This window comes from Meles meles, chromosome 3 (assembly GCF_922984935.1).
Source record: "Meles meles chromosome 3, mMelMel3.1 paternal haplotype, whole genome shotgun sequence".
Taxonomy (NCBI): domain Eukaryota; kingdom Metazoa; phylum Chordata; class Mammalia; order Carnivora; family Mustelidae; genus Meles; species Meles meles.
Genome location: NC_060068.1, coordinates 78473600 through 78495096, shown reverse-complemented (window position 1 = coordinate 78495096; position 21497 = coordinate 78473600). Strand labels below are relative to the sequence as shown.

General features: G+C 37.1%; 1 protein-coding gene across 1 annotated transcript in view; it reads left to right on the top strand.

Moving 5' to 3' along the window:
* JMY (junction mediating and regulatory protein, p53 cofactor) overlaps positions 1–20492 on the top strand; it is a 111673-nt gene extending 91181 nt beyond the window's left edge. Inside the window, 5 exon segments of the mRNA XM_045999261.1 lie at positions 6941–7036; positions 8746–9141; positions 9143–9344; positions 10551–10861; positions 15049–20492. Coding sequence (XP_045855217.1) covers positions 6941–7036; positions 8746–9141; positions 9143–9344; positions 10551–10858 — 1002 coding nt within the window. The 3' untranslated portion in view covers positions 10859–10861; positions 15049–20492.
* Positions 20493–21497: the final 1005 nt, after the last annotated feature.

Sequence of the window (21497 nt, the reverse complement as noted above, 5' to 3'; positions counted from 1 at the left end):
CTTACTGTCTGTTTATGATTTACTGAGCTCATTAGGTCACTTTTTAAAAAATTGCATTAGAAATCTACTCCCAGCATTGCTTTACCTCATCATGTCTGCATTGTATTATCCTCATAGTCTTCAGACATACGTGTCTTAGATTACTCAACCACTGAAATTTAAAATCACGTATGTCTGAAGACTATGAGGATAATACAATGCAGACATGATGAGGTAAAGCAATGCTGGGAGTAGATTTCTAATGCAATTTTTTAAAAAGTGACCTAATGAGCTCAGTAAATCATAAACAGACAGTAAGTTCCTCAACTTCATAAGGAACATCTACCCAAAAGTAGTAGAAATGCTGGCAGGACCATGTCACTATATATGCTCATGTAATTTTTGTCACCCTAAAGGCCAGATGGCTTAAATTTGTCTGCATTAATCCCTTAAGCTCATTTTGGCATATGTTAAAGTTGCCCCTTACTCTTGATTTTAAACATGTAAAAGTAGCCAAACTAAACTGTAAGATTCATCATTCTCCATGAAACTAGAAATAGCAAAATTCATTCTTGCATTTTTTATTTTGCATTGTGCTTTTCATAGATTAGAAGCTGCCTTGTAAAGGGTAGATAATGGGCCAGCAGAACAGGCAAATAAAATTCCTCTTACCAGGGGCGCATGGATGGCACAGTTGTTCAACATCTGCATCGGGCTCCCTGCTCAATGGGGATCCTGCTTCTCCCTCTCCCACTCCCCCTGCTTGTGTTCCCTCTCTCTCTATCTCTCTGTCAAATAAATGAATAAAATCGTTAAAAAAAAAAAAAAAGAATTCCTTCTATCAGCATCTACACCTGCGCTCTCAGATTGCTGTTGAGATCCTTGCTTAGACGTTCGTTGTTACTTATTTTATGAAGATTTTGGCTTTGGTGAAATGCCACTACTTTGGTAGATGTAGTAACTAATTTTTTTTTTAAGATTTTTGTTTATTTGACAGCACAATCAAGGGGAGCAGCAGGCAGAGGGAATGGGAGAAGCAGGTTCACCACAGAGCAAGAAGCACAATGCTCCTGGCAGACACAGTTGACAGAGCCACTCAGGTGCCCCTAATTAGTTTTTTAGAATGAGTATTAAATCCTTTCTTCAAGAATTTCTTAGGGCAAAGAATAAAAATGAGGAAACTGATACTTGAGGGGATCTCAAAATAGATGTCATCTGCCTTGTAATTTCTGCCTAATATGAGCTTTGGGTGGAATGCTAAGTGTGGGAGAATGAACCCACTAGCCATCTCCTTATCTTTAACATGCATAACTCTAGTAAATGGCAGGTTGGCTTACATTAAAATAAATCATCATTTTTCAAAGTTGGTTTTAAGCTGCCTTTATTTAAACCCTTTGGGTGGTTTAAAATGCACATTCCTAGATGTTAATGTTAGTGTATCAAAAATTTCTTCTGGAAATCCTTGCAAATTAAATATTTAAGACTAAGGAAGTTTATTTTATTTAAAGATTTTATTTATTTATTTGAGGGAGAGAGAGTGAGAGAGAACATAAGAGGGGAGAAAGTCAGAGAGAGAAGCAGACTTCCCATGGAGCTGGCAGCCTGATGAGGGACTCCATCCCTAGACTCCAGGATCGTGACCTGAGCTGAAGACAGTCGCTTAACCAACTGAACCACCCAGACACCCCAGAAGTTTATTTTAATATTTTATAGTAAACTCTGGAACAGAATAAAGAAAGTGTAAAGCTACTTACTCTTTTTTAAAGCTGAGAGACAGATTGTGTAAGAGAAGGAAATGGTGGTGGGGAAACAAGACAGTTTTCCCATTAAAAAGTGCATTCTTGTTTTATTAACCACATTCTCTTAATTGACGGGTTTCGTGTCAACAAAGTACATGCAGAATAATTTAAGCTGTAGTTTATGGAAACTGATCAGAAGTTTTAAGATTATTTTGGTTACAGTGTTTTTTTAAAAACCATTTTTTGGCAGTTTTTTTTTTTTTAATATTTTATTTATTTGACAGAGAGAAATCACAAGTAGGCAGAGAGGCAGGCAGAGAGAGAGGAGGAAGCAGGCTCCCTGCGGAGCAGAGAGCCCGATGCGGGGCTCGATCCCAGGACCCTGGGATCATGACCTGAGCTGAAGGCAGAGGCTTTAATCCACTGAGCCACCCAGGCACCCGGCAGTTTTTTTTTTTAATTGAGATGTAACATTGTGTAAATTTAAGAAGTAGCATATTGAGTTGATAGCATTCCTTTGCAGTATGATTGCCATTGCTGACATCTCTGTGGCATCACATAATAACAGTCCCTTGTTGTGTTGAACAGTTAAGGTGTAGTCTCTTAGCTAGTTTGGTGTTCATAATAGGTTTTTGGGTTTTTTTTCCTAAGAGGATATTTTAAAATTGAAGTGTAGTTACGTTAGTTTTGGATGTACAACATACTGATATGACAGTTCCATATATCATGCTGTCCTATCCACAAGTACAGTTACCCCTGTCACCACACAGCACTGTCACAATATCACTGACTATATTCCCTGTGCTGTACCTTTTATCCCCATGAGTTATTCATTCCATAATTGGAAGCCGGTAAACTTCCATTGCCCTCCACGCCCTTTTCCCACCTGCCCACCTCCCTCCCCTCCGGAAACCACAAGTTTGTTCTTTGTTGCTGATGGCTCTGCTTCTGCCTTTTTTGTTTGCTCGTTCATTTTGTTTTTTATTTTTTTTTTTATTTATTTTTTTTTTTTTAAAGATTTTATTTATTTATTTGACAGACAGAGAGATCACAAGTAGGCAGAGAGGCAGGCAGAGAGAGAGGAGGAAGCAGGCTCCCTGCAGAGGAGAGAGCCCGATACGGGACTCGATCCCAGAACCCTGAGATCATGACCTGAGCCGAAGGCAGCGGCTTAATCCACTGAGCCACCCAGGCGCCCCTCATTTTGTTTTTTAAATGCCACATATAAGTGAAATCGTACAATTTGTCTGACTTACTTCATTTAGCATAATATCCCCCAGGTCCATCCATGTTGTCACAGATGGCAAGATAATCATTCTTTTTATGGCCGAGTAATATTCCATTGTACATATCCATCTCCATCTACTCATCTTTGTATGGACACTTTGTTCACTTACATATTTTGGCTATTGTAAATAATGCTGTAACAAACATGGGGGTGCATATATCTTTTTTCATTACTGTTGTCATAGTCTTTGGATAAATACCCAAAAGTGGAATTACTGTATCATAGGAGATATATATATATATTTTAAATATTTTATTCATTATATGAGAGAGAGACAGAGAGAGCCCAAGCAGGCAGAGAAGCAGGCAGGGGGAGAGGGAAAAGCAGCCTTCCTGCTGAGTAGGGAGCCCGACATGGGGCTCAATCCCAGGACCTGGAGATCACGACCTGAGCCGAAGGCTGATGCTTAATCATCTGAGTCACCCAGGCACCTCAGGATATTTGTATTTTTAGTTTCTTTTTTTCTTTTTAATATTTTATTTATTTACTTGACAGACAGAGATCACAAGTAGGCAGAGAGAGAGGAAGGGAAGCAGGCTCCCTGCTGAGCAGAGAGCCTGATGCGGGGCTCGATCCTAGGACCCTGGGATCATGATCTGAGCCGAAGGCAGAGGCTTTAACCCACTGAGCCACCCAGGCAGCCCATATTTTTAGTTTCTTTGAGGAACCTCCATACTGTTGTCCACAGTGGCTGCACCACTTTACCCTCCCACCAACAGTGCACAAGGCTTCCTTTTGTCCACATCCTCGCCAGCACTTGTTACTTCTTGTCTTTTTCATTCTAGCCATTCTGACAGGTGTAAGGTGATAAGTCATTGTAGTTTTGATTTGCATTTCCCCAATGAGTAGTGATGTTGAGTGTTTTGGACATTGGTTCATGAGTCTTTTGGACATTTGCATATCTTTGGAAAAAATCCCATTTTTTAGCAGATTATTATTATTTAAAAACATTATTATTATTATTATTTTCTTTGGTATTGAATTGTATAAGTTCTTTATATGTTTTGGATTTTAACTCCTTACTGGACATATCATTTGCAGGTATCTTCCATTCAGCAGGTTGCCTTTTCATTCTGTTGATGGTTTCCTTCACTGTGCCAAAGTTTTTTATATTGGTATAGTCCCAGTATTTGATTTTTGCTTTTGTTTCCTTTGCCTGAGGAGACCTATCTAAAATAAAAGTTGCTAAGGCTGTTGTCCAAGAGCTGCCTTTGCTCCCTTCTGGGAGTTTTCCTCTTTTTCACCACCTCTACCTCCAGCAGGGTCCGTTTCTCCCTTGGTACTTGACAACTAAACCTCTGGGTCTATTTAACATGCCTATTCTTTGTCACCACCACTTACACATCCCTGCTGCTTTTCTAGGGCTTAATATAGGCCCTGGCTGACAGATAATTGACTAGTGTCTGATGGAAGAATGGAATTTCTTTATCTTCAGCTGCTTTCCCCTTAACATATTACTGTCTTAGATGGTATTTTAACATGCTATCCTTCTTTATTCTCTGATCTTAAAAAGTTTCCTTGTCTTAATATTTTCTAATTTTGTCTTATGTATAAGCAAGGTGAGTTTTTTCCTGAATAATTGAGTATCTTGATATGTGTATAAATTTTGACTTTTTTTTTAAGATTTTATTCAGTTATTTGACAGAGATCACAAGTAGTCAGAGAGGCAGGCGGAGGCGGGGGGAAGCAGGCTCCCTGCTGAGCAGAGCGCCCGATGTGAGGCTCAATCCCAGGACTCTGGGATCATGACCTGAGCCGAAGGCAGAGGCCTTAACCCACTGAGCCATCCAGGCGCCCCTAGATTATGATTTTTAAAAGCATATTCTAAACTCCTTTTCTTTACTGCTACTTTAAAAATTCTTATTATAAGCAATTTTAAAATTAGTGGCTTGCAAAAATGCTTCTCAGCCATTCTTACACATTTTTAAAAACCTTACTGTGTTTATAAAAAGACATGTGATTTTATGAAAGATTAAACAATACAGAAAAAAATTATGAAGAAAAAAACCGCTAAAATTATTTTGTTTCATCTTAGAGTTAGATTTCATTGAGGTGCCATTTCAAGAAGGTTTCATGGTTACCATATATTCTGTGTTCTGGCATGTTTTTGGGGTGCTTGTCCATTTCCTAAGAGACAATTTGTCTAGGTCATAGTGTCATATTAGAATTCTATTAAAATTGTGTAGACACTGTTACACTTTCTTGTAGCTTTGAATGTTGCAGTGTGAGGCCTGAGGTCTCCCCTCCTTCCACAAATCCTCCATGAGACTTGATTTTTCTGTTCAGATACTCATAAATACCATGAGCTCTTGTTGGTTGTGGAAGTCTAGTAACTTTACCAGGTGATGATTGTACGTCAGGGTTTCCTGAAACCCTTTCACTTTCAGCCTGAAGATTCAAGTCACCCTTAGATTTCAGCGTAATCATCCAAGACAAATGAAGCAGTAACTGTCAGTAGAAATGGTCCAGGAAAAAGCTGGTGGGAAAGAAAAGAGGTAATAGAGTAAGGGAATAATGGAAGATTGACTTTTAAAAAGGACAAATGGAAGAGAGACAAGTTAGTGACACACTGGAGACCAGTGTCCTCTTCACATGGAATTAACTGATCTTGTAGGAGCTATCTCCAAGTTTTTAAAACAAAGCAGGAAATAAAGTCATAGCCTATTTGCAAAGCTTAAAAAGCCTTTTCATTTAATACTTGTTCTGTGAAATCAGATTTAATTAGATAACCTTTAGGTGATTCAGCAACATAAGGAATTTTTTTTTAAATTTCAGTATCATTAACAACAGTATTCTGTTTGTTTCAGGTGTACAATGTAATCATTTAGCGATTCTTTACATTACTCAGTGCATATCATGATAAGTGTACTGTTGATCCCCATCACTTCTTTTACCCATTCCTCCCACCCACATCCCCTCTGGCAACAGTCTGTTTGTTCTCTGTAGTTATGAATCTGTTCCTTGGTTTGTCTGTCTCTTTTCCTTTGCTCATTTGCTTCTTAATTTCCACATGTGAGTGAAATCATATGGTATTTGTCTTTCTCTGGCCTATTTAACTTAGCATTATACTCCCTAGGTCCATCCATGTTGTTGCACATGGCAGATTTTCATTATTTTTATGGCTGAGCAATATTCTGTTTTATATATGCCAAAGCTTCTTTATTCATTTCTCCATAGATGGGCACTTGGGCTGCTTCCATAATTTGGCTATGTGAAATAATGCTGCAATAAACATAGGGATACATTTATATTTCCCAATTAGTGTTTCCATATTCTTTAGGTAAACACCTAATAGTGAAATTACTGGATCACAAGGTAATTCTGTTTTTAATTTTTTGAGGAGTCTCCATATACCAAACATACAAACTGTTTTCCACAGTTATTACCAGTTAGCATTAACATAGGGAAACTTCTAAATTTCTCTGCAGATAATGTCCAACTTCAAGGTGTGATATTAAACCAAATGATTCATGTATAATTCAAGAAATACTTTTTTTTCCTAACTGCTGGTTATATTGGTATCTAAATTATTGGCCAGGTGGTTGCTGATTTTATTTATTTTTAAGGTAACTATTTGATTTTGCAGAATAGAGCAGCTACAAGTATTTTATTCTTAAACTGTCTAAGCCAGAAACTGAAAATGGAACATTTTTTTGGTCTAGAGAAGATTGGATTTTACTTTTCAGAGTAAACATCTTTAATTGTGGGTAATTGCAAAAAAAGAAATGCTATTGTTTTGTCAGCATATCACCGTGAATTTTTAAACTATGATTTCTGTTAAAAATTGGTAGTTTCATTCCATGAAACACTTTGTTTAATGAGTCATTCCTTGAGTTATCCATTTTACTTATTGAGAAGTATTCCTCCCCCTCCAGTTAATAATAAAAACGAATAGGACACGTCATAATGAAATTACTGTTAATTTTTTAATCAGAAGAGAGAAAAATTACACGATGAAGAAGAAAGAAAAAGTGCTTGGGTTAGCCAGGAGAGACAGAGAACACTGGACAGACTTCGAACTTTTAAACAGGTAATAAAAGTATGATCAATTTATTGTTTTTCATTTTTTTTTAAACAGCTACATATACACTCCTCTTGGAAGATTATGAGAAAAACTTAGTTTTTCCTTTATAATTTAGAAAATATAATTATTGGGGGATGGGTTAATGGGATGATGGACAATAAGGAGGACACTTGTTGTTATTAGCACTGAGTATTATATGCAACTGATGAATCACAGTTCTACCCTAAAAATGATAATACGCTATTTGTTAACAAACTTGGATTTGAATAAAACCAAAAAAAAAACCAATTACTTTAGGGGTACCTGGGTGGCTAGGTTGGTAAAGCGTCTGACTCTTGATTTTCTCTCAGGTCATGATTTCAGGATTAAGAGATCAACCCCCACATCCATCTCTACGCTTGGCAGAGTGTACTCCAGATTCTCTGCCCCCTCTCTTCTCTCAAATAAAATAACAAATAAAATATTAAAATAATTTTTTAAAATTAATGTGTGATTACAGGACTACCTTTCTCGCATTTATTTGTGTAGGTGTTAAAGATTTATCATTTGAGAGGGAGAATGAGCGGGGGCAAAGGCAGAAGGAGAAGGAGAGTCTTAAGCAGTGAGCGTGGAGCCTGACACGGGGCTCGATTTCATAACCCTGAGATCATGACCTGAACTGAAACCAAGAGTCGGTCATGTAAGTGACTGTGCCACCCAAGTACCCCATACCTTTCTTCCATTTGTGTACACCATTAATAACCTCGTGGTGTTGGCCTATCATTTCAGTAGTATAAAAGGATCATCACAGCCTTTGGCAAACCTGGATTTTTGTTGTTGTTTTATAAAATTAATTAGTTCACAACTGACTGTCCATTTCAGGCATCAACTTGTTATTAATAGCACATACAGTAAGCTATGGTAACAATCTATGGAAATGACCCTGGCAGAATTAGAGAGTGGATAAGCTTACATGAGAAATGGTTTGGCAATTCTCTTGCCAGGCTAACCCAGGACCCTGGATGCCAGTAGCACAGCGGCCAAACATTTCCTTGGAGCTGTGTTGAAGCTGAATGGTTCTAGTTATGTAAGTGCTCAGGAGTCTAACTTCCTATCTGTGCTGACAAGGATAAACCTTGTGTTAAGTAAATGTTGTGCACCAAATCATTAATGCTAGGTTTTACTACAGTAAAAGAATAAGAGTTCTGTATGTTAGTACTTAAAATTGTATTCCCTCTTCTTCCATCATAAAAATGTATATACTGTTTTGAGAGTTTTTTGAATACCAGTAAACATTTTAAAAAATGAAAAATTAATGTTTTGAACTATAAGCTTGTGAAAATACATGTAGGAAGCTATTAGTTTCATAGCTTTCTATATACCAGTATCATTTATGTTTCGTATTTTTAGCTGGCTATTTTGCCATTTAAATTACTAATTTCAGTCATTAAAAATCTTTAAATCCTCTAATAATTCTGAACAGTTGGCTTCTTAAGTGGGTAAGAGGGGATAGGGCCTTGATAAAGGAGTTGATAAGCAAATAGAGCTCAGTGATAATTGTCGAAAGGTATTATGCTTTGGTATTCTAGTTTTCTGTTTAACTTTTTAAAAGCACTTTCCCTGAAAAATCACAAAAGCTCCAAAATAACATCTTGCATTGGAAGGAGAAAATAGCCATTTGTTCATAAATTGTTTTACTGTAATTTGACCAGTTATAATAACTTCTGATTTTTTAGAGGTACCCTGGCCAAGTCATACTTAAATCAACCAGATTGCGACTGGCTCATGCCAGAAGAAGAAGCACAGCCAGTCCCGTGCCCTGTGAGGACCAGTGTGACCCTCTGCCGGGAGCGCTCCAGGCTGAAGAGAAAAGTGAAAAGGTGGACGAAGGAAGAGGGAAGCTTGGGTCATCACAGAAAACAGAAGCCCAAAGCCTCTCACAACTTGAAGATACTTCATTAGCACAACTTGAAGCCACTTCATTACCTCTCAGTGGTGTTACCTCTGAACTGCCGCCCACTGTATCTCTTCCAGTTTTGAATAATATTGACCTCGAACCAGGTTCTGTTACCACAGCTCCACTCCCCCCACCTCTTCCCCCAACACCACCTCCCCCACCCCCGCCTCCCCCTCCCCCCCCCACCCCCCCCTCTGCCTGTTGCTAAGGACAGCTCCCTAGAGATACTGGAGAAAGGTCTGCCTAGAATAGAGGGGAATGAGAAGAGGATCCCGAAGTCTGCGAGTGCACCCTCAGCACATCTCTTTGACAGCAGCCAGCTGGTCAGTGCCAGGAAGAAGCTGAAAAAGACTGCTGAAGGTTTACAGAGGAGAAGAGGTAAGTTAAACAGACATGTTCATATTCGCGTGTTGAATAAGTTAAGACATAATCAAAGGACATTTTATTTCATAACATCCTACAGAGCTTAAAACATTTTATTTTTGGACGTTATTCTATAGTAAAGAGGTTTTCACAGTCACAGCTTGGCACAAATTCTCCCAGTCCACATCAGCAAATGTGTACAGATACAGAAATGTGTATCTTCTTGAGCTCTTAGGGATGTTCTAAAACCTATGTATTTTGAAGTGATACTTGGTCTATCTGGTAATACATAGTAAGTGGCTCCTTCTGTGTTAAAAAGAAAATCTGATTTAAACCTAGGAAATAATGAGTAAGGTATTCACACCAGAAAATATAAGCTAGCTGGGCAGGACTGTCACATTAGGATGACGTTGGCAGGACCCTGTAACATTTGGTCACATATTTATTGAGGGCCTTGGTATACTCTTTGTATAAAAAAGCAAGGAAGGATGGGGAATAACATACATAATTTATTGCATGCCATATATGCCTTAAAACTTGTTATAATCCTGGTCCATGGCTTTCATTGGGAGAACATTATATAAAATAATTTGCATATTAAATTTTAATCTGAAAGATCATACATTAAAATATTTTTACCATAACTGGAGTAGAATTTTATATGTAAAACAGCTAAATGGAAAAAACAGAAGTCACTATAGTCAGGGCACCTGGTTGGCTCAGTCAGTAAAGCATGCAACTCTTGATCCTCAAGGGCATGAGTTCGAGCCCCACATGGGGGATAGAGTTTATTTAATAATAATAATTTTTAAATCTCTTGAAAAAAATTTAAAAATCACCATAGTGAATCAAAACTTAGTTCTTTAAAATTACATTTGTAATTCAATTGCTGTCTGAATTTAGATTGAGCTGTTGCATTATGGAAATCCTTTGGGTGTCTCACCCATTATATTCCCAAAGACCACCTTCCAGCTCCCAATCTGCTTGCTTCTCTTACATGGGAAATAACAGAGATGATAACTTGGAATTGGAGTCTGGATGTTGTGGCTTTGTTTAAACAAGCTTATTGGGATCCCATCTGTTTCTGGGAAACCTTCAGTCCACACTTCATGGTCTGTGTTGTTTTCAGTGTCCTTGGCTAGTACAGTCCTAAAGTCTAGAAGTTGCTAGTTGGACTGTAATTATGATCCTAACTGTAATTATTCTCTTTCATTTGTAAAGTGAGCTCACCCATGGATGAGGTGCTAGCTTCCTTGAAGCGTGGTAGTTTTCATCTGAAAAAGGTTGAACAGCGAACTCTGCCTCCTTTTCCTGATGAAGATGATAGTAATAATATCTTGGCACAAATCAGGAAAGGGGTAAAATTGAAGAAGGTACAGAAGGAAGTGCTGAGAGAATCCTTCACACTTCTGCCTGACACAGACCCTCTAACACGGAGCATCCATGAAGCTCTTAGAAGAATCAAAGAAGCATCCCCTGAGTCAGAGGATGAAGAGGAAGCTTTGCCTTGCACAGATTGGGAAAACTAACAGGTAAATGGTCTTATTTTCTTTTTGTAGCAGTCAGTGATACAGCTTTTATATTAAATGGTGAGGTCTGTTCTGTTTTACTCATGAGGTTTATTATTATACAGCTTAGTTATAGCATGGACCATAGATTTATGAACTTTAGGTTTTGTGTGGTTTCTAGGAACTTACAGTAAAATACTTTTCAAAGATACTGTTACATAAATGCTGTGTTTATATCCTGCTTGTTAAAAATTTCTACAGTAGGAGTGCCTGGGTGACTTACTTGCTTAAGTTTCTGCCTTTGGCCCAGTTCATGATCCCAGGACATTTTTGGCAGGGCGGGAGGTGGGGGTCCTCTGCTCAGCGGGGAGCCTGCTTCTCCCTCTGTTCTTTACCCTGCTTGTGCTCTCTTGTTCATTTACACTCTCTCTCAAATAAATAATTAAAATCTTTAATAAAATAAATTAAAATTTCTACAGTACAGCTATGGCCCAAATAAAGAGGACAGTCTTATTCCAGTAAAGTGACAGTCTTACTTCTTGTTTTAAAAACAGAGAAGGCAGGATGCCTGGGTGGCTCAGTCGGTTATGCATCTGCCTTCGCCTCAGGTCATTATCCCAGGGTCCTGGGATTGAGCCCTGCATCAGGCTCCCTGCTCAGCGGGGATCCTGCTTCTCCCTGTGCCTGCTCCTCTCCAGCTTGTGCTTTCTCTCTTTCTCTGACAAATAAATAAAAAACATCTTTAAAATGAATGAATACATACATACATACATACATAAAAGGCCTTTTCTGACTAAAGTATTTCAGGTACAAACTTATGTATATTGAATTTTGATGTCTTCTTAGCTGCCTAGAAAGGAATTTTCTAAGATCAGCTTGGAAAAATTATTGCACTGTCTGATTATTTAGCTTTGTAAGCTTATAAAATGAAGATTTATCATTTTAAGACCTATCATAGTTATTGCATGATGCAGATAAAATTGCAGCTAATACAGTAAATACCTAATAAGTGTATGCGTGTCTTATTGAGTACCCCTGTGGGTATGGTAACACAATTGGGGTTCTCCTAAAGTAATAGAGTTTTTACTTGAACACTTTTAGTAAGCTAATTATATAGTTCTGTGGCACAAATTACGCTAAATATAGAGTCAGTAAAGATAGAACCTAACAGTAGTCCTAACTGAAATGTAACTTCTGCAAACTGTAATGCAAATATGCACATATATTCTTTTAAGTATCTTATGCTGTCTTGATTGACTGTGTTTCTGTGGGCTTTACAACATTCACCTTGGGGGGGGGGATTCATAGCCCTGGAAAGGAAGTAGGTGAAGGAATAATAAACTTAACTTGTTATTGAAGTGATTCTGAAATATGCCTGATCATAAGAACTACCTGGGAGCTTATTAAAAATGCAGATTCTTGGCTTTCACTCCCACGGATTCTGACTGAATAGATCTGATGTACATGCAGGCATACATCTGGTTTTGAAGACTTATACAAAAAAAGGTAAATTATGTCATTAATTTTTTTATATTACTAACATATTGAAAGATACTGTTTGGGATATGTCAAATAAAATACTACTAAAAGCAATTTTACCTGCTCCTTCTGGGCATGGTTCCATCAGGAAAATATAGATGTTCTTCTGCTATGCTCTCATCCCTTCCTCTCCCCCTGTTTCTGCACTGATCAGTAGGTTTAACAAAAAAGGTCATGAAAAATTGCATTCCCCTCAATAAGTGGTTGTATATTGCCTTTTTTAGTGTGCTCCAGCCAGCATTCAGTAGTAGCACCACTATCCTGCCTTGGGTAATGGGCTGTTAGTATCCCTCTATCCTCTATTTAGAGGCCCTAAGTATCACTGTGTAGGACCCAGTGTTTTTGGATTCCACATTAATTTCAGACCACTTGTGCTTAGACCTATGTACACTGTGCTTTGTAGAAGTCACACATCTACTCAGTGTTTGACTATGTCTAGGAATTCAGGGTGTCTAACTGGGTATTTGTATTTTCTACCACTTCACCGTGCTTGTTAGCTATCTATCCCTTTGAATCTTGCTTGGAGCTTCTCAGTGAGCTGCTCCTATGCCTAAAACTACCATCATAGGCACTGATTAGTTAACCGCACAGTTGGGCCTTTAAGAATGAGTGTTTTCGTCTTTTGATTACAGCTGCTGCTCACAGTAGCCTAGGTAGGGTACATGGCCCATCAGCAGTTGCTCAGACCAGCCCGTCATCTCCATTTGTTTTCGCCCTTCCCACCAGATCCTGCCCAGCATGTAGATATGGCAGCAGCATTTCATATGTTCAAGTGCTTGGGTGGTTTTTTTTAGCTTTTGGCTGCTAATTTACCCTTAGAGTCGATGTTAAGAATATATCCACAATGAATACCATTTTGAAAATTGCCCCAAATATTTTTTTTTTTGGCTGATTATTACTTATGGCTAGTTTATGTATTATAATGTTGAGAGAAACAGTGAAATACTCTCAGAAAACATGAGCTCAGATATCTGCAAAATTGCTTAGGAAAAAACAATATATCCTGCACCAGAAGCAAACCATATTCTAGTTGTAATCCCCACCAATTTGAGCAGGCAGTGATAAAGGAGCTATTTTCATTGCCTTGTATGGGGTCTTGGCAAATTGTTTATAAAGACTAAACTTTCAGATGCTCGTCTACAGATGGCTAAAAGTCTATAATTCGTATTTCCTGTTAAAAATCGTTTCTTGAAGTTTTTTTAATCATTAATTAGCTCTTCAGGGAAAAAAAATTCTCAAAACTTCTTGAAATAAAAAGTGATTATCTCCTGTTCTGTCTTGTACAGCTTGCTTTAAAACTCTTCTCAGTAGGGCGCCCAGGTGGCTCAGTTAGTGAAGCCTCTGCCTTTGGCCCAGGTCATGATCTCAGGTTGGGGTCTGAGGATTGAGCCCTGCGTCAGGCTCCCAGGGCTTGGTGGGGAGCCTGCTTCTCCCTTTCCCTCTGCCCCTCTACCCTGCTTGTGCATACTCTCACTCTCTCAAATAAAATCTTTCAAAAAAATAAAATTCATCTCAACAATAGCTGTAGGTAATAGTGTCCTTGAAGGAAATTTCTATGTAAGGAAGTACAATTAATTATATAGGCTTTAAATTGAGTTTCTAATTAGTTTTCTGCAGTTTCCTCCTTTAAGAAGTAACTATAACACTGTCTGATAGAACTACAATACAATCCACAGATACAATGTAAACACTTCTCATAGTCACATTGAAAAGGTAAAAGGAAACATAAGAAATTGATTTCAGTAATGCTTTATTTTATATGATGGATCCAAAAATAGTATATTTCAACATGCTATCTATATAAAAAATGAATGAGGTAGTTTACTTTTTTTAACGAGTCTTCAAAATCCAGTTTGTATTTTACACTTTATTCTAGTAGCACACCTCAATTTGGATGCTAAGTATTCAGTGGTTAAAGTTGAAATGTCCTAGCAGAACAGTAAAATGGTATTTAATGGAGACATATTTTATACAGCTTCAGATTTTAATTTAAATCAAATTAAAAATTCATTTTCTCATAGTACCACATTTCAAATGCTCCAAAGCCACATGTAGCTATAGTGTTAGATAATGCAGAACTCTAATAAAATAATCTAGGACTTGATTTATGTGTGTGTTCCTTTTTATCTAACAAGGAAGTTTTTCACGTAAGTGCTCCTGTGCTATGTGTAAGCCATAGATCTCGAGCACAACTATGCTGAAACTTAGCTAAAACATCTCTTTGAAGATTGGTACTAAACCTGTCCTCTAAATGTCATTATAACAAAAACTCACTTTCTAGTGAATTTTTGAAATACCATTTAATGCTTAATATACTGGTGGTTTATGAGGCTAATATTTTAGACTGCATTTGGTCCTTTTTATTGTATAGTTCTGACAAAGTGTTAGATAAAAGGAATAAAAGTGAATCTAACAATCTTTGAAGTGTTCAAAGTTGTATTCTAATTATTTTGTTTTCATTTTTATTGCTTTTACAAATGCATTTTTTTAAAAACACGTCTCATATACTACCTTTACAAATGTAAGAAAAATCAGTGTCAGGTACGGCAAAAGTTGTGCAGGAACACGTGTTTACAACAACATGATACATTTAACATGGCATATTTTTAAAAGACCACACTGTCTTTAATAAGTCAATATTTTTTAATACACTTTTTTTAATTTGTGAACAGGTGACTCAACAGAAAGAAAAAAAGCCCCTACAGTTGAAGATCAAAGATTTGTTTTTGGAAAACAAAAGTTTAATGTGTGATTTCCCCAACTGGATTCCACAAGATACAAAGTGTGTTGGCTCAGTGGTATGAAAAAAATGGAAGCACAATTGGCAAGTTACCACTTTTCCAGTCAGTCCAGTATTTGGTGGGTAACATGAGTTTTAGATGTGCAGTGCTCGTGATGCAATGAAGAAAAGGCCTTCCAGAGATGCCTGGTTTTTTAAGCACCTTCCCCTCCTGTCCACCCATGTTCATCCTTGTAGTGGCCAGTCAAGCTAGGGGTCGCTCTGAGTTGGAAAAACACTGGGTTGACAGAGATCTACTGTGAGCTGTATTGGGACTGCTTTGAAATCCATCTTTAAGTGCACTGAATAGTCCTCTGCTTGAAAACACAGAGCTTCTTCTATATCAGCTTGTATAAATAGTGCAACACTCTGAAAAAGAAGTTTATCATGATAGCTATAGGACAGGAATTGGAAAGAATCAGATGGAAATGCACTGAAAATTTCCACATTACTCATCTCCAAAGGAATTTTCATAAAGATGTTCAACATCTGGAAAGATACATAACCATGGAGATACACCTAATGTGTTTACCACAACATGATACATTAAACATGCATATTTTTAAAAGACCACATACTCACTTTGTAAGGTTTTGAAGTAAAAATTTCCATGCTTTTAAATAGCTCTTCATAATTGTGAATTTATAATAGTTTGAATTTCATGTGCAGCTTTGTTTATGAAAAGCAATACTTTGTAACTTGATAATTCGGATTATTTTTAGTCCTTTTGTCTGAACGATTGCTTGATTAGTGTAATTCAACGTGACTTTCCTATTGAGAATCAGAAATGAGGATTCAGTAATAGGGATGCAGATCTCGTCTGTTTAACATGCACCATTTAAGTTTTTCTTTTTATGCTCCACAGTGAAGTGCACTCTACAGATACGCAGAAAGTAGACAGGCAGAAAAGCCTCCTTGGCTGGCATTTCACTATCTTCACATGTTTTGAGTGGAACTTGGGGAGAGGACCTTTGTTATTGTCAGTAGACCTTTTAAAACATATGTATGTAGTTGTAGGTGCTGATTTTGCTATAAGGAGTCCTGAAGGACGCATTTATATGAATGGAGCCATTATGAATTCTCAGCGGGAGTGTTGTGGGCTTGAATGAAGGTAGATATGTTGGACCCAGTCTACAGTATTCTGTAGAGTGTAATTCTGCATCAGACAGATTTTGGCCTTTATATGAAGGGAGTTAAGTAAGGACTGATGACCAAAAAGAACTTTATTTCTTCTGAGGCATTTCTCTGTCCTAGACCCAGAAAGCAGTCCCAGAGTAAAAGCCCTCCAATGTATATGAATTGGTTTTTCAGAAGAGAGAAAAAAAAATGCTTACACCTTTGTCACTTTAAGATGTATTTCCTTTAAAATAATTATGGAGAAAAATTTCTGTTTATTGACAAGAGTAGGAACTTTTGCACAGTTTTTTTCACAGTACATTGGTTTTCTTCTTGTGTAATTCCTATATCTTATCTTGGAAGATTAAAATATATATCTAATATAGAGACTCAATCTTTATCCCACAATGGGAGAGGTGGGTGAGGAATTTTCCCCATTTCCTTCAGTAAAACAATTGAAGAGTGCTTTTCAACCAAAAGAATGAGTGGTTTGATTAATATAAATTGGTGAAAAAAATGTTTAAGCAAATTTACAAACCTTAAAAAAAATCATGTACATGTATCAATTTTAAGCCTTTGGATGCTTATGAATAAGTTTTTTCATTCATTGATATTTAGAAAAATACAGGAGAACTTAACATTTTAAATTTTTAAACAGCAAAAGCACTAGAACTTTTATCTGTTGGGAATTTGCTCCCCAGTTAGTGTTACAGCTGGGACTCCATTAGAAGACAGGCTCACTTATAAATGGGTACTGTGATTTGTCTTCCAGAACCATGTTCTAGTAAGTCTCCAGTACTCTGGAGGGGGTACAGACCCTTGTGAATCCTTTAGGGGTGCATCTGGAACTCTGTGTACATCCCACTGTGGCACTTCATGAAGATTATCTCTCTCGAAGATGATGAACAGGTTAAAGCAAAGCCTTGTTAACAACCAGCTCTGCTTATTCTCTGCTAAATAAACTTTCTCTACCACACCTATTTTCCATCCTTAAGATTCAGATTTCTGCTTCCACAGAATCATCCACCTTGGGAGTTCTCACAGTGTTTAAATTTCAAATAACTACAGTCCACTTGTCCAAGATGAGATTACCAGTTGAATCCTCAAGTTAATTTTTTTTTCCTCATGTTAATTTTAAAGCAGTTTTGGAACCCAACAATTTTGTAAGCATAAATTCCCACTGCCGCCCTTAAAAAAAAAGGAGCGTCTTTGCCCTTAATATTAAATTTTAATATATTTAATTAGGATGGTATTTACAGATGACCACATGTTTTAAGTTCCAAACTTTCCCACATACTATTTATATAGTTTAAAATATTTGAGAGTTTTATCTCAATGTGTCCTTTCTGTCAAAAGAATCCACAAACAGCTGCTTGCTTGTGCTGAATCCCTTTAGAAGTCCATTTACCAATCTAGTCCTCAACAGTAATATATTTTAAATAGGGAAACAGATAACTTGAGAATATTTTAAGGTTAAGGTTACTGCTCACTTGAATGCCATTTTTAAATTGCTCTCCAACTTGCAGTCACAGTGCTGTGTATATAACCAGTGTGGTACTTAGAGGAAAGGTATTCCTAATCTCAGATCTGGGTGGTACTATGATGTAGGTTTGTGATGAAACACCTGGCTAAAGAAGATTTTTAAAAGATGAGCAGTTACCTTCCTTACCTGATGTATGTCTTATAGGTTTTGAGTTTATGAGAGGCCTAAGAACAATCATTCCCTAGTTGTTCATTTTAACAAATTTAGATGCCAATTATAAATGATGTTGACCAGGTGTAGTAGTTAACACAGTGGAAATGTGGGATTTTCCTCATTGCATGAAACCACAGGGAATTTTCAGCACTTTGATTTACTCTGTAAAAAGGGGGCAAAAATCCTTGTTCTACAAAGCTGAACTGTATAGCAGTTTTTGGTAACATATGGCATGACCACTTTGCCATAAAATGTGTTAAATTCTGAGGCATACTTAGGCCATAGCAGGCACTAAGATTTAAAACTCCTATCAGTGGAACAAAAATGAATGGGCAGCATCCTCTGTTTGGAATGGGACCAGTGTACACTTAACAAAAGTTAATTTTATACATTCCTTAAGATTCCATTTTTTAATTGCATTCATTGAATTTGTGTATAAATTTAAGTCAATGCCTAAGTCAGTTTAGTCTTAGCCTAAGGAAAGTTTTTTCTTCCACTAAATATAAGGTTTTTGGGTGATCGGTTTTTTGGTTTTCAGGGTTTTTTTAAATAAACTTTATAATTTAATTAGTATGCACATAATAATACCAGATACCAGTCTGTCAAGTTCTATAGTAAGGGGTCCCTTAAAGGCCTTATCAGGGAGTTCAGATTGCATAACATTATTTCCAGGTTATTTGTAAGAAAGCATTTTGAACAGCTGTAAAAACATTTAAAAACTGTGGCAAATGCATTGTTAACCTGCCACCATTTGATAATAAGAGCAGAAACCTTAACAAGTTTTACCTAATTCTTGCACTGAATTTAAATGATAATATAAAGTTAAATGTGCATTTTAAGCAGATTTTATTTCACATTTCTAGCTTAGCCTATGAGAAAAGCTATGCTTAGTGTTAGAGGACTGACCGGCAAGATGTATTCCAGAAGGAAGAGGTAAGAGAGTAGAAGCACCTTACTGTTGAAGCATGTTGCGTTTAGTTAGTGCTGCTGAACAATTCAGTAGTTACTTCTGAACTTTGCTGCAAAGTGCTCTTTAGTTAAAGCACTAGAGAGGGATCTCTGCCTAATTGCTTTGTAAATTGAAGCAATGGTGTTTTTTATTCTATAAATAGTCTAATTTAAAAGTTTTTCTTACAAAATGAGTTTATATTGCTGCCTAAGCTATCATGTATGTAAACAGAGGGTTTTTGTTTTTTTTTTTAAGGGTGAGAAGTCGTCGGTATCCTGTGTGTGCGTGTGCACGCGCACTTGTGTGTTTGCCCATTGGGTTATTTGGAAGATATGTTCATTCTAAAATGTTCTGTTTTGCCCACAAGCATAAATGTACAGTTGGTATTTGAGGGGTTTAATTGATTGAATTCAAATTTATAAGTGTTTCCCCCCCTTCCCCACTTTTATTATGCCACTGTAAGGTGCATGTACAGAAAATACCTCGGAGGTTGACATATAATAAATACTTCATCAAGGCTATTTCACATTGAAACTCAAAGCAGTCATTTGAGAGTAAGGGAAAGTTTTTTGTTAGTTTTTTTAAAAGTTATAACTAAGGGTGGCTCAATTTGGGGGAATTAAGGGTGGAGAGGAAAGACGGTGGGAAGTGATTTTTAGATGTATACACAAAGATATGGGTGTTGGTTACAGAGGTGAATTTTAACAAGGGAAGTTTTGGTTTTGTTTTGTTTTTTTAAACTTGCATGTTCTATGGTTAACTATCCAAGAGTGTAACAAGTTACTCTAGCTTTTCCCAGTACTAATTATATTGGTTTTAAGAAGTCTTCATGATCACAAGATGGCATTTTCTCTTCAGTTATGAACCCAGAGGGATAGACAATACCACCCAGACAGTGACTTCTGACTTCTTTGACTTGGACAGAATCCCCACTGTCTCATTGAGTTTCTCGTACTGTATGTCTTGCCAAGTGTGAAACCACAATATATAGTTTGTGAAAAATCGAAGGCTACAGATAATTTTGCATGATTAAAGCCCATTAGGGCTACTGAAACTGACATGTTTTTTAGCCTTTCTGGTTAAATGAAAATGACAATGGCAAACCAATTCACCATTTACTAGCTTTGTGCAATATTATAATGGTAGAAGCAAAACACTAGCACATTGTGCTTGGCTTTTAAAGATGGCTTTACCACTGTACATTAAACGGAAGTGCGCACAGTGTATTGTAAATGCCAACTCTTGCAAATTTACAATACTTAAATATGCTCCATTAATATTCTAAAGTATTAAAAGTACAAAGAAAAAACTAAGCAGGCATTTATAGCAATACTCTGAAATCTCCAATAATTGTTTTGACTGTTGCCTTTTGCTCTTTAGTGCAACTTTTCTGCATTGTAATTATTGTATTGCTTTGTATTTTCATGTTTTTTACACTCATGACTTCAGAGGTAAGTACTTGTACAGCAAGTACTGCAATCACCTTCTCTTCTTGTACATGCAATGTAACAACATGCAGTTTTGGTGCTTAACAATATTCCTTTTTTTCTTTAATAAAAGATATTTATTGAGTTAACTTCATTTTGTTTGTTTAAAATAGCACGCATGGTAGATATTGTCACTTCATTTCAAAGAGAAGGAGCACAGCAAGTTGTGAATTTGCTCTAACGTGATGAACAGGCTTCAGAGACTCTTTACCCTTGTACTTCGGCCTCTTCCTGACTGCTGTTTATAATGAAGTAGTTTAATGGTTGCCGAATTTATGCTAATAAAAGCCTTATACATGTTGTCTGTGTAGCTATCCACATAGTTTGGCAATGTTGACTTTCAAAATTTGGAAGGTCTTTAAATGCCTTTCATTTTAGCAAGCCATCTGTGACTATTTAAATTTGAGATTATTGGCTCTACACTTAAGCATGGGACTAGCTTAACCGGAATGCAGCGATACCCTTATCCAGTGCTGACTTGATACAGCTCCCAACATGCAAAAGCACACGTTTAAGGGCACATCCCAGGTGCTGCTCAGTCCCCAAGTAAGGGCACCACCAGTTCCATCTCTCCCTGTGCAGTTCAAGTCACTTTTGCTCCCTGAGAGAACAGAATTTTTGATTACTGGGGCTATCTAGTTCTTACGTAAGAAAGTTCACAGCCTGGTATTAAATTATTTCTTTCTTCCTTCCTTCCCTTCCTCCTTCCTTCCCCAAGCCATAATTTATAAAATGATGGGCTGAACACAGTGGGATTCGATTCTTCGCCAGTTCCAGGATTCTGTATTAAGAAGTGAGACAGTTCTCCCAAGGGAGAAATTAATTCCTCTGCAAATAAATCTGAAACTAGCCAAAGGCTTTGATTACTGGATAGTTTTTCTACGCGAATTTAGAGAATGGATTTAATAAAAGGACATCTAGCCAAACTGGTACAGTATATTCTCTGAATTAATACATCTCTCAACACAGTACTTAAGAAGAATCCTAGTACCTGGTGCATCCCTTATGAAGTCGGGTGTGGTTGGCTTAGGATAGCCTCCCTGGATAATCTCTCTGGACTAGCCATCTTTACTAAGTCAGGTAAAAAAAACATC